At 41.3% G+C, this 14,504-nt stretch overlaps 1 protein-coding gene across 1 annotated transcript in view; it reads right to left on the bottom strand.

The window, feature by feature from the left end:
• CPED1 (cadherin like and PC-esterase domain containing 1) overlaps positions 1–11,581 on the bottom strand; it is a 216,742-nt gene extending 205,161 nt beyond the window's left edge. Inside the window, exons 1-2 of the mRNA XM_073328194.2 lie at positions 11,459–11,581; positions 10,541–11,021 (exon numbers count right to left, since the gene is read on the bottom strand). Coding sequence (XP_073184295.2) covers positions 10,541–10,792 — 252 coding nt within the window. The 5' untranslated portion in view covers positions 10,793–11,021; positions 11,459–11,581. The remainder of the gene's footprint in view (positions 1–10,540; positions 11,022–11,458) is intronic.
• Positions 11,582–14,504: the final 2,923 nt, after the last annotated feature.

The raw sequence follows: 14,504 nt of genomic DNA, 5'->3' as shown, positions 1-14,504 counted from the left end.
TGTTTTCTTAACAAGTGAGGGTAGGGTTTTTAAAAAAACCTATAGTTGCATTGTATTAACAACAAATTGGCCAAATTAAATAACGTTTCCCTTATGCAGCAAGTGATCCCATATTTGTTTCCAGTACTCTATATAAAATACATTACGTCACTATCCACGTTGATCTAGTTACCAGTAGGAGTCTGTCAGAATTTCCAATATTATAGCAACAACATTCATATTTCTAAAGTTAGGGTTTGCCAGTTTTGCTTCTATAAACCCTTTTTCTCAGCCATAAAAATTCACTCTGGGCTGAGACTTGGCATAAAAGGAGCAGAACTCAACAGATTAAAATAATCTGTTCAAATACTGTATCATTTTACCGCTTTGACTCTTTTTGGTACTCCGATAGCTTGACTGTGTGGTGGGATTAGTCCAGAAGGTGAATTAACTGCCTTTGGAATATTCAAAAATAATTTTGAAATGAAGACAAGTTTCTGTTTTAAAGCTAGTTTAATAAAGGTTTTTCTTCCCAGATTAGAAATTTCAGGTTCTTTGTTAGCAGGTGGATTTACTACATGTGCACCCATGTAAAAGGAACTAGTGAACAGCATCTCTGGCCCCAGTTCTACAAAACAAACATGGATGCATCCGATGAAGTGAGCTGTAGCTCACGAAAGCTCATGCTCAAATCAATTTGTTAGTCTCTAAGGTGCCACAAGTACTCCTTTTCTTTTTGCAGATACAGACTAACACGGTGCTACTCTGAAACCTGTCATTATGCAAGGCACTGAATTTAGCCATATGAAGTGGAAATCTATCAACTTCATGAAAAAACTCATACAGATACAGACATCATCTTCCTTTCCAAATGCAAACAGATGGACACCATACCAAAAGGACTGAAGGTAAAAAATCCATTACAATCTACATACCACACAGACTATGCTGACAGCTTGTGCCACACGCTCTCAAAGAAACTGCGGAACCACCTGATCAACATCCTCTACAGCAAACAGGGAAAGATTAAGAATGAGCTCTCAAAACTGGATACTCTCATAAAAAACAACCTTCCACACAAAATTTCTCGTGGCTGGACTTTACTAAAACTAGACAAGCCATTTACAACACACACTTTGCTTCTCTGTAAAAGAAAAAGGACATTAAACTATCTAAACTACTGCATGCCACAAGGGGCCACAATAGTGGTTCCCTTAATCCACCAAGCAATATTGTTAATCTATCCAACTATACTCTCAGCCCAGCAGAAGAATCTGTCCTGTCTCAGGGCCTCTCCTTCTGCCCCTCCACCCCCACGAACATGATACAGTTCTGTGGTGACCTAGAATCCTATTTTCGACGTCTCCAACTCAAGGAATATTTCCAACACACCTCTGAACAACATACTAACCCACAGAGACCTTCCTACCAAGACTACAAAAAGAAGGATTCTGGGTGGACTCCTCCTGAAGGTCGAAACAACAGACTGGACTTCTACATAGAGTGCTTCCGCCGATGTGCACGGGCTGAAATTGTGGAAAAGCAACATCACTTGCCCCATAACCTCAGCTGTGCAGAACACAATGCCATCCACAGCTTCAGAAATAACTCTGACATCATAATCAAAAAGGCTGACAAAGGAGGTGCTGTCGTCATCATGAATAGGTCGGAATATAAACAAGAGGCTGCTAGGCAACTCTCCAACACCACTTTCTACAGGCCATTACCCTCTGATCCCACTGAGGGTTACCAAAAGAAACTACAGCATTTGCTCAAGAAACTCCCTGAAAAAGCACAAGAACAAATCTGCACAGACACACCCCTGGAACCCCGACCAGGGGTATTCTATCTGCTACCCAAGATCCATAAACCTGGAAATCCTTGACGCCCTATCATCTCAGGCATTGGCACCCTGACAGCAGGATTGTCTGGCTATGTAGACTCCCTCCTCAGGCTCTACGCTACCAGCACTCCCAGCTATCTTCGAGACACCACGGACTTCCTGAGGAAACTACAATCCATCGGTGATCTTCCTGAAAACACCATCCTAGCCACTATGGATGTAGAAGCCCTCTACACGAACATTCCACACAAAGATGGACTACAGGCCATCAGGAACACTATCCCCAATAATGTCACGGCAAACCTGGTGGCTGAACTTTGTGACTTTGTCCTCACCCATAACTATTTCACATTTGGGGACAATGTATACCTTCAAATCAGCGGCACTGCTATGGGTACCCGCATGGCCCCACAGTATGCCAACACTTTTATGGCTGACTTAGAACAACGCTTCCTCAGCTCTCGTCCCCTAATGCCCCTACTCTACTTGCACTACATTGATGACATCTTCATCATCTGGACCCATGGAAAAGAAGCCCTTGAGGAATTCCACTATGATTTCAACAATTTCCATCCCACTATCAACCTCAGCCTGGACCAGTCCACACAAGAGATCCACTTCCTGGACACTACGGTGCTAATAAGCGATGGTCACATAAACACCACCCTATACCGGAAACCTACTGACCGCTATTCCTACCTACATGCCTCCAGCTTTCACCCTGACCACACCACACGATCCATTGTCTACAGCCAAGCTCTTTGATACAACAGCATTTGCTCCAACCCCTCAGAGACAAACACCTACGAGATCTCTATATAGCATTCTTACAACTACAATACCCACCTGCTGAAGTGACGAAACAGATTGACAGAGCCAGAAGAGTACCCAGAAGTTACCTACTACAGGACAGGCCCAACAAAGAAAATAACAGAACGCCACTAGCCATCACCTTCAGCCCCCAACTAAAACCTCTCCAGCGCAACATCAAGGATCTACAACCTATCCTGAAGGACGACCCATCACTCTCACAGATCTTGGGAGACAGGCCAGTCCTTGCTTACAGACAGCCCCCCAACCTGAAGCAAATACTCACCAGCAACCGCACACCACACAACAGAACCACTAACCCAGGAACCTATCCTTGCAACAAAGCCTGTTGCCAACTGTGTCCACATATCTATTCAGGGAACACCATCATAGGGCCTAATCACATCAGCCACACTATCAGAGGCTCATTCACCTGCACATCTACCAATGTGATCTATGCCATCATGTGCCAGCAATGCCCCTCTGCCATGTACATTGGCCAAACTGGACAGTCTCTGTGTAAAAGAATAAATGGACACAAATCAGACGTCAAGAATTATAACATTCAAAAACCAATCAGAGAACACTTCAATCTCTCTGGTCACTCGATTACAGACCTAAAAGTTGCAATTCTTCAACAAAAAAACTTCAAAAGCAGACTCCAACGAGAGACTGCTGAATTGGAATTAATTTGCAAACTGGATACAATTAACTTAGGCTTGAATAAAGACTGGGAGTGGATCGGTCATTACACAAAGTAAAACTATTTCCCCATGTTTATTTCCTCCACCCCCACACGCCCATCCCCTCACCCCACCCCGCTGTTCCTCAGACGTTCTTGTCAACTGCTGGAAATGGCCCACCTTGATTATCACTACAAAAGGTTTTTTCCCCCCTACTGTCCTGCTGGTAACAGCTCACCTTACCTGATCACTCTCGTTACAGTGTGTATGGTAACTAACACCCATTGTATCATGTTCTCTATGTATATACATCTCCCCACTGTATTTTCCACTGAATGCCTCCGATGAAGTGAGCTGTAGCTCATGAAAACTTATGCTCAAATAAATTTTTTAGTCTCTAAGGTGCCACAAGTACTCCTTTTCTTTTTGCAAATACAGACTAACAGGGCTGTTACTCTGAAACCTGTCATTATACAGAGTCACTGACACCTACTTAAGCTTTGATATGCAGTTTTAGATGATCTGCAAAGTGAGGTTTAAAGAAACCATGATGGACTAGCAAGTGAATAAATGTATGTAAAAGAAGAGTTTGTAATTATGTTTTAAATGTACATAATGAACTGGGGGGGAAGGGAGGGGAAATGAAAGAAAATATTTGTGTCCTATTCGGTCAACTCTCAAAAAAGTATGCTCGGTTAAAAACCAAAACAAAATGTACGTTGCTTAGGCTTTCAATGAACTACAAAAACAACTAGATTCACATAATACTAAAGCTCTAAATGATGTAATTATTTTCTATTGTAAAATGAGCATCTACTTTATGCGTATTATAGAATGGCTGGGGAAATTGTCTGCCTAGGAGAAAATCCTTTGTCATTTTTTTCTTTAAATTGGTTTGGATTTTTTTAGGTTATGCTACTATAAAAATACAATAGATTTTACTGGTCTTTCTTTAACTTACATAACCCTAAAGCTGTTCCAGTTTAAAATATGAAATCTGGTCAGCAATTAGCTCAGACACTACATAAATACTGTTGTTGCTTTGGCCAAAAAGAAATTAGCTGAGATATTTAAAATTGAAAGGGGAAATCAGTTCCTTGGAGGTTTTTGAGATTCTTGGCTTATTGTGTACCACCACAAATATTGAGGCATTATCCATGTCTGACAGGCAAGCAAAAACAGTTTGAATGGTTGCTACAGAATTTCACTGATCATTACTTCATTGTGACAAATTAAACTCTTCTTCTGAAGACAATGGCCCCGATTCTCAGATCTGGCTGAGCTCCTCCCAGTGCAGGACCCATCACCTTTTAAACTACCTGATTTTGGCCCCTTTACCCCACAATGTAAATTACAGGAAGCCTCAGGATTGCTGTCTCTGGCATACAGCTGCTCACAACCTCCAGGGACTATTCCAGCTACTGGGAATAGTTTGAGCACAGTAGCACTCTGGCCACATTCCCTTTTGCCTGACATGCTGCCTGCGTTGGATACTGCAAAGGGGTGACAGAGATCTTCTGTGCCAGCTGTATGTCACCCAATTAAACAGGCTTTATGGGCCCTTTACACACCAGGAACTCCTCAAAAGAAACACAATGTGAAAAGGAATCAAGCCCTATGTGAACAATGACAGTATTTTCAATGACACAGACAGGCGGTCAGAGAACTGACTAAATCCCATTGCTTTCAGTTAGAAGAGAACCAGCAGCGTAAGAGTGGATCCATCTAGATTTTTAGACAGCACTTACTAGGACAGCGTTCTGGTCCATGCCTTGGAATCCTAAGAACTACTGCAATACAAATAATAATAAATAACAGAAAACTTTGAATTAGTTTCACCATCCTTTAGGCTGAGCATTTGGGGCATTAGAGAGTCTTCCTTAATTCCAAAGGAGTCTTCTACACATTTTGTTGACTTGCACCATAGTGCATACAAATACAAATAAGGTGTTCTTGTTACTGTTTTATTTCACTTTTAAGTTCAAACACTTCCTGCATTGTTACAGGGAAGTTAATTTCCTGTTTCGCTTTCTGGAAGGCATTTAAAATGTTTTGGCTTACATGCTACAAGATTTCCCACTCAGGAAGAAGTGGGTTTTGGATCGAAATGGTTGGAATGTGATTCTGCTTCCCATTGTTTGCTGAATAAATATAGAACAGGCAAGTAAATTATGGTGATTTACTTTGATAGTTAGTTTCTGATGATGATATAAGCCACAAAAGTGAAGCTTGAGTTGCTGGCAGTCAATCACCAAGATGGAAGCATAGTGCTATCATTCAAAATTCCCTTGCTTCATGATTGTATACAGTTCATGGAACCAAATTCCAGTGCTATACCCCAGACAGACTACAAACCAAATCCCACTTGGCTAATTCACAAGAGCTGTTCCATGGATTTTAATAGAACTACTCACATGAGTGAAGTGAACAAGATCAGACCTGCTTTCTCCCTCCCTGTCCAGCTGCTGTCATCCCCCCTCCCACAGCTTCTCCTCCTCCTATGTGACAAACCCAATGAAACTGAGGAGTGATCAAAAAACTTTGTCTCCACTCTGTGCCTCCCACCACAGCATCTCTGCCTCCTCGTTTGTGTAAAAATAACTTTGCTTTACTGCCCCAGTATTTTTATATTCTACATTGCAGGAAGAGGTTTTGCTGCTCTACTAGGGTGAATTGGTTTCATCCCCTACCTCATGGCTATGAATTTAATTGGCTAAATCACATCACTGGCAGCGGCACTGTGGTTAACCCTGGATTCCATGCTGGATAAATTCCATTCTCCCACATTGTTTTCTACTATTTTGGTGCAAAGAGAAGCCTCTCTGTCTAATTATGTTATAGCAAAACTCTGAACATAATCTTAAGGAACAAATTCAGCATAGGACAAAATTCACCCCACAAAAGGTCCTTTTTGCCATCTGAATCCCACTTAATCCCTTGATACTGAGTTTAAGTGTAATATGGGAACTTGTGCAGGCTCTCTGTACTAAGGTCAGTTTCACCTCAGTCTCTTGAACCTAATCCCGTTTACTTATATGAACACTGCACAACTATTTTCACACACATTGTGCTGTACATTTACTTCTCATGAGAGGTGTGCTAGTGGTCTGAGCACAGGACTGGGAGCCAGGAACTTCAGAGTTCTAATTCCAGCACTCATACTGCCTCCCCACTCTAGCCTTCATTACTTCACCGGTAAAAGAGGGTGATTACATGAGAAGTAGGATGGTCCAGTGGTTGACGGTCCCCATGAGCTGAGGACTTGGAAGACCTGGGCTCAATTCCCTGCTCTGCTACAGACTTCCTAGATGACACTGAGAAAGTCACTTAGTTTCTCTGCACCTCAGTTCCCTATCTCACAGGGGTCTTGTGAGGATAACATCACTAAACATTGTGAAGTGCTCAGATACTATAATAATGAGGGGCATATATGTACCGTACACAGACAGTTCTTCAGAAGCATGTTGTGAGGCGGAATTCAATTACTAACTAGGTATTCCAAAATAATAGCCTAAAGTTAGGAGTTATTGGGTGCTCAACAATTCTGAAAATCAGGCAGTTGCCTAAATATGGTCTTAAGAACCTAATTTTAGGCACCCATTTTTGAACATCTTGGTGTTTGTGTTCTAAATGGTTTTGAAAATGAAAAACCACTACAGCAAACTGCTAAGTATGATTGGACAAGAGGCTCGGAAATAAGTCCGTAAAGTAAGTCTCCTAAATTTATAGGTAAGCACATAAATATGTGGCATGATATCTCTGGGTGCCCATCACCTTCGAAAACCTGGCTACAGATCAAGGTGCCTAATTTTAGGCACCAAAGTTTTGCCCATTGTGCCTGTAAAAATGGGTCTGCACGATCAGCCTTTGAGATCTGGCAAGCTTTCCAAACTGTTACCCAAATCTGTGTTCTGGCCATTAATTTTTTTTTTTTTTTTTTTTTGCATTATACTGAAAGGCAAATCAGTGACTCCAAATCAGTGAATATTGCATGGGCTTAAAGACATACTTACATACTAAATGGACACATCAACTTTCTAGCATTATATTGATCCACATTTTTGGAAACAACAGCTTTAAACAATTAGAGAGATTCCAGTCTCTGAGATGTAAGTAGCAAAACTGTACATCTCCAGAAACCTGCCAATGCGCTTCCCTGGTTGGTTCATAAAAGACATCAGGTTTCATCTTAAAGTCATTTGTGCTATGTGGACCCACAAATCAAGGTAGCATTTCATTGCATGTGTAGTAACCAAGTGGAATTGTTGCCACTGCTGTTTTATAACACTTGGGGAGGGGAGTCCTCTGCTGCAATAACAAGCCGAGGACCAACCTGCCACTCCCAGGTTTGACACCACGCTAACTGTTTTTCTGACTGAAGAAAAGTCTGATCCTATACCTACACTATCCCTGAACAAGCCAGAGGAGATTCTGCAGCACAACACAAGATGTTTCCTCATCCCAGATGCATCAGAATCACCTACCGTGATTTAAAGGACAACATCACAGGCATGGTTTTTATTTTCTTTCAGTGCTACGCATGATATTCACTCAGGGTCCTGCTTTCAATATATGCTGAAAATTGCCATTTTAGTGAACATAAGATTCTTGACAGTAAGATCATTTTCTAGAATATTCACAGTAACTACACACAACTGAAGTCAATTAATTAATGTGGTTGAGCATGTGGACAATATTTTGCAGTATTTGTCCAGCTTTATTCATGAATATGCAAAAAAAAAAGGGGGAGATTTAATTGAAACTGTTTTGCAACCTTAACTACCACGGGTGCACCTACTATTGCATAATAAACCAGTGTAACATTTCAAGCATAACAAATTTGCCATGGGTACCACCGGGTACTTGTCATAATAAACCAATGTAAAAGTTCATCCATCACAATTTGCTCTAGGCTAAAAATGTGTGCACAGTTTGTGAGCACACCACGGAAGCACCATGGCAGATTTTTTGGGGAAGGCTGATTTCATTGTTCCTAGTCTCTGAGATTAGTCATGCAATCTAAAGATGTTCTAGAGAAAGACCGAGAACATCCACCACACATGCAAGACATTTCATTCCATAAGGCTCACGCAGGAACTTCTTAGACATGTAGCCAACAAGCGGTAGGTGGCCTTCTGAATAATAAGGAGAACGTATGTTAAAACAGCACATGCTTGAAAAACATTTTTATGACAGTTAAAAGATGCATTTAAAAAATACGATAGGTTCAGTATGTGCATGCAGTAGTCACATCTATGGATACAGGAAGATAATAAATGCCGCATATTGTAATAGCATAAACTTCTCACTCAACCGAAACTGCCCCAGCACAGAAGCCGTTGCTAAGTCTGCATGTTTGTTAAATCAAAACAGGGAAGGAAATATCCATCAAACATGTTAACCAAGCTTCACAGCTGCTCCCACCAGCTCTTACAAATATTAAGCTGTTTAGTATAAAATGCTCATCCGCGTTTATGGCTACAGTAATCAAAAGAGAATAGATCCGTAATCATGAAAAGTCACAAAATAGAAGATGATGCAACTACATTGCCAAATATACGAATTGCGTTTGTAAATTTAATTGTATTTGTTACCTAGTTGAAGAAAACTTAGAGAGAGTAGTTAAAATTCAACTAAAAGACAAAATTATGGTAGTTAAATTCTGGACTAGATTTCTGGAAGCCATGAGAAAAATCTGAATTCACAATTGAAAAATAAATCTGAGGATTCTTCCACACATATGGGTTAAAGGTTCAAGCAAGCTATTGAACCCGATCTGTTTTTAATTGTCACAACAGATGTTCTTTACAATGGCTGTCATAAAGTCAATTCTTTTGACCTTTCAGAGTGAAGTATAACTAAGCAAACCAGTGAAAGGTCTTCTAAATAAGATATTTTATTTTCAAAGGTCTGAACTAAACTGCTTTATGCAGATGCCACCCAACAGATATGTCCTCGAATAATCTTTACAGTCATTAATAGTTTCTATTTGTACTAGTGCTGCCATAATGGTAATTTGACAACAAAATCCATCCGAAACTATTACCAACACCCTCCAGGATTCAACAAAACCTGATACAATTGTGCTAGTGCTCATCACAGATTCCAAAATAAATACAACTAGCGTGGCCTGGACCACTTGACAAGCCATCGGTAACAACAGCCAACAAAAAAGTAACAGGGTCTGCATTTGTCTAACGTTCTAATACGTATCTCAGCCACACTATACAAAATAAACATGTGATCAGGTAACATAAAGACAAAGAGAAATTTGCTGTTCAAAAGCCTTCTGAGTAAATAATGTCCATGTCATTTGACAACAAGAAGAAAGTTTTAGAAATACAGTTTATTTTAGCTTTTCACCAGAATCCCAGTGAAGTTCAAAAAGCACGAGCAGATAACTTCAAAACAGTACAGCTACGTTCTCAGTGCTAATAAATGTTTGAGGGAAAGAGTCTATGCTAATGACTAGCCTCAGTCATTTTTATGAAGTCCCACTGAAATTTGATTTACATGTCTGTCCTATAAAGTTCCTGACCCCATTTCTAAAGACAAAACAAAATATGTGCTGCACAGCAAGTAGAAGATGACTGAAGTTTCCATGGAGTCAAAAAAATAATGCAATGCTTTAATCAAAGCATTAGGGATTCATTTGACAATAAAAGTGTGCCGAGGAACGAGTTAATGGGCTGTGTTTACAAGTATTTCATTATCACTAGGTCACTCACATGCTTATTTGTACACACTTCAAACTCAATGTTAATTTTAGTTGGACATAAATGGTCTTGCTGGACTCATCCCAGGCCATTATTGCAGCTAGGGTTGCCAACTCTGACTGAATCTATTCTGGGAGATTTTTTTTTTCTAACATGACAATGTCATTTTCTTAAAATATCCTATTAAAATCTCCCAGATTGCTTTCAATAGTCCCCGGGAGATCGATGCCAATTCCAGGAGACTCCCCGCAAATCCTGAAAGGATGGCAAACCTATCTGCAAAAAGAAAAGGAGTACTTGTGGCACCTTAGAGACTAACCAATTTATTTGAGCATGAGCTTTCGTGAGCTACAGCTCACTTGAGTGAGCTGTAGCTCACGAAAGCTCATGCTCAAATAAATTGGTTAGTCTCTAAGGTGCCACAAGTACTCCTTTTCTTTTTGCGAATACAGACTAACACGGCTGTTACTCTGAAACCTAACTGCAGCACACTCATTGAGTTGACTTACCTTATTCACTGTTTGTGAATTACTGGAAGGGAGGAAGCAATGAGTGTGCCTTGAAGAGACCTCCCTGTATCTCTCTTGCTGTGACTCAGCTAGTTTGTTTGGTGAAGTCCCATTATAAACTGCCAGAAGGAGTCGTTTGGTCCGTATAGGTGGCAGGATCTGGTAGAAAAGATAGACACCCACCACCAGCACCAGAAGGAAGGGGCGAGGGCGACACAGCCTGAGGCGAGAGAGAATCTGCCCACAAACCATGACCACTTTGCCTTTTTCACTTTGCCCTTTTCCACATCACAGGAACATTCGCAGCAGCCACTTTCCATCGGCACGAAAAAGACAAAGGAGTGTTTTTCCACAACTAATTCAAGTTCTTCCCATTCCTGATGCTGAACTCCCCCATGGTGCCGAACAAGAAGTCATAGGTTCAAAAGGCAGAAAGTGCTCCAAAGAGCTCTTCATAAAGGTTACAGGAATAGAATCCAACCTGTGCAAAACACAAACAAACAAATAGCAATTATCGTCTCACTAATGAGCCAGACTTAGCCTTTCTCCAATGCATAGTTTGCAGAACAGACCGATGTGCAAACAGTAGAGGAGCAGAAATCTTTACTCCAGCTCTGCAGAAGAAACTACAGGCACACAATAGAATCCAAGGAAGCAAGAAGTAAAACTTAATATATGCCTTGCATGGCTGAAGACTGTCCAGGTTTTGCCAGCAATCATTTGATTTTTTTTTCCTATTACATTTTCAATCCCCACTTTGTTTTTACTGTTTCCTTCATTCCAGTCCTTTTTAAATTGCCCTTTTCCTGTCAGCATGCACCGCTCTCAGTGAACATTTATCTGGAATCTGACAGACTATGAAGACTTTCCTTTGGGTTTGTTTTGTTCCGATTTGAGTTCAAAGTTATGTTTACTTACTCAGTTGTTATCCTGACAGAAGTTTTCCATTCTCCCCGAATGGATTGCTGATTAAAACCACTTGGAACAACTCAGCTTTATGACTCCAGCTCATCTCAGATAGACAGACAGACATACACACAGTCCTGCATACACCATCTGAACTCAGTTGGGCCACAGACATCATATAAAGAAAGGCTGGACTGCATAGGGGGTGGGGCTAACTTCACTCAGCTCTGAAGAGGCACAGATTGGGAACTGGAAAAGCAATGTTAGATCTGAATCAGAAACAAGAAGTGTCCCTGCTCATATAAAATGTGTATTTCCAAATTACAGTCACACAACAGTTATTTAAAAGTCTTCTGTTACTGTAACAACTCAGATTGAAAAGAGCCTTGCAGGTAGGGGAGAATCCAACCATCACATGCAGCATTTGAATCCAATTTTACAAACATATTGTTAACATTTCCATGAGCTAGACTTACTTGTGTCTATCACTTCCAGCACTGCCATGGCAGTATGTGGTAACCTCAGTGGTGTACAGTGTATTTAATATCACTGCATGAAAATGTCCCCTATTTAACAGTAAAGAAGGAAAGAAAGGAAGACAGCCAGAAGGATTCCAAGTAAAGCATTCAGTATCTCAGCTACAGAAGTGCCTGGTTACTACTTTCCTCTGCTGACATAAGACAAGGGCTGAACAGACTCAAACAGTTTAGCGGCTCAGCATGATCATCACAAACCTAAGCTGCTTATATGATAATGTTCCTTTTGCTAAAAATATTTGTATATATATCCCATGCACTTTGTTCTGTATTCTTAACTGTATATGAAAAAAAGATACAAGGACATTCTCAGGACCCAGACTCTCTCATATATATGAAAAATGAGAGTCAGTCTGTTATACAGAACAGCAATCCCACTTCTCTAGTATCTTACTGAGATTAGCCCTTTGTGCAGCTGTGGGAAGCGATGTTTATACTTGTGTCTGAAGTAGTTGTGTTTATTTGGATTTGGAGTCTATTTTTTCTAATGTCCGAGTTAAAGCAATCACTTTGCATATTAAAAAATGCCATACAAGCAAACTTAAAAACTGATGTCTCTGGTTTATTTCTTAATCACAGCAATTCCTGTAATATTTACTGCATGGTGTGTTGACTGTACGTGAATTTTTAGTCTCATTTCTGGCATTAAAATCATACAAATTGTCTTAAATTGATTCCCAGGTTCAAGAACAAGAAAAGGATTCTAAAGGTCATCCACACTCTCCACCGGAGAAAGTATTCGCTCCATACAGAGAACACCCTTCCGTTCACCAGGGAAACGCAGGGGTACTCAAAGTTCCTAATGTCAGTTCCAGTGCATTGCTGCAGTATATCACTACAGCCTCAGATCCTCAGCCACTCCTCCAGATGCCTTATTCCACTCCAGCAAAAGTGCTGGAAAGCCAGTGAATCCATCTAGCTGGGGATTGTCCTTGCATAGGAGAAACCCTGAGTGCCCTAGACTTGGCCCCAGACTCTCAAAGTTCTTCTGTGCCTTCCTCCTCCAGCTGCACTCAGAGCACGGTGGATGCAGACTAAGAACCTGGGTGCTTGTCTTCTTACAGCATTTCCAGAAACGCAAGACCACTAGATTTCACAGTAGTTATAAGATCCCAGCAGCAGGAACAAAAAGGAACAAGGAACCCTTGATGCACTGTTCATTTTTCTCTCCCATCCCCATCTCCGTGCCTTTTTTCCATGTTGCCCCTCTATACAGAATCCTGGTTAGCAATATTACCAACCCTAAAAGTTCAACAATCATGAGTCAGGCCCTAGAAATTGTGAGATTTTTTTTAATCTCATTTTTTGGTCTGTCTTTTGATTTTTTTGAACCCCCCCCCAGCTCTCCCAAATGTTGCCAGCTCTCCCAAATGTATGGAGTAAGGTGATTTCAGCCCCTGCTGCAAGTTTTCTCATGGGAGGACCCATCTGTAATCAAATGACAATGATCTGTATAAAATGCTGAGGCAGGGCTTCCAGCTTCACCCCAAAATTCTAATGAATTAATTCTGCGTCATCCCTACTCCCCAAACCCCATATCTGCCTGACCCTCAGCCCAGCAATTATGCACTCTCCCCACCCCATAACATTTCTGCCCTCCCCATCTCCCTCTCCCCCAGCCCATTAATTAAATATCCACCCCTCCCAGCAACTCTTTACCTCTCAGTGCACCTCTGCTCCTCCAGGTGTTCTTCACTCCTCTCTTCCAGGCTTGGTAGGGGGAGACAACTTCAGGGGTTGCTCATTCCCTCTCCCCTTTCCCAGGTATGGTGTTGCAATGATGGGGACAGGGAAGAGCAGAGAACCGATTGGACCACTCCACCTCCTGGATTGTGCTGTGGAGCAGTTCTCTGGTAATCTACTCTGTCCACCTGCAGCAAGGAGTGGGCTAGCATCTCCAGTATTTCTCTCTATATTTTCTGTAGTTTCCTTCCCAGAGAAGAGCTCGAGTACCTGCCTCTTGTGAGGCTCAGGGCAATCTCAACCAGCAGCAGAATGGAACTAACATGATTCTTCTTATTTTTACAGCTGCCCACAGGATTCCAGCTCCACGCCATGGGCCTGGTTCTCATCTTGTTTATTTCTTTGATTTTTTACACTTCACAGATTACACTGACATAAATGTAAATTATGGGTAATTCCACTGGAGTCATACAGGGGAGTATCAATAACAGGGGTAAGTACGATCAGAATCAGGCCTTGAGAGGCCAAAAATTACAAGCTTTATTTTATTATATATATGTCAAGGAGTGTACTACCTGCCCCACCCCCTTAAGTGGCAGCCTGGGCTGTAATCAAGGACTCCCTGCCCCACCCTAGGGCTGGGCTGTATAAACAGAAAAAAACTAGCTGAGCAAGAGAGAGGGGAGTAGAAGCCATGCAGGGGGTAGTTTTTGCCTCTCAGGCTAGTCTCCTACAATCTAACTAGAGACTTTGTGAACTTTAAGTCTGGGAGCTGAACCAGAGTCCAGAGGTGAGGTCCTTATGAACCGCATATTATAGTTGCTTCTGTCCTGAAACTC

This window comes from Lepidochelys kempii, chromosome 1 (genome assembly GCF_965140285.1).
Source record: "Lepidochelys kempii isolate rLepKem1 chromosome 1, rLepKem1.hap1, whole genome shotgun sequence".
Classification (NCBI taxonomy): domain Eukaryota; kingdom Metazoa; phylum Chordata; order Testudines; family Cheloniidae; genus Lepidochelys; species Lepidochelys kempii.
The sequence above is the reverse complement of the archived record's forward strand: the minus strand, read 5'-3'. Positions and strand labels throughout refer to the sequence as shown.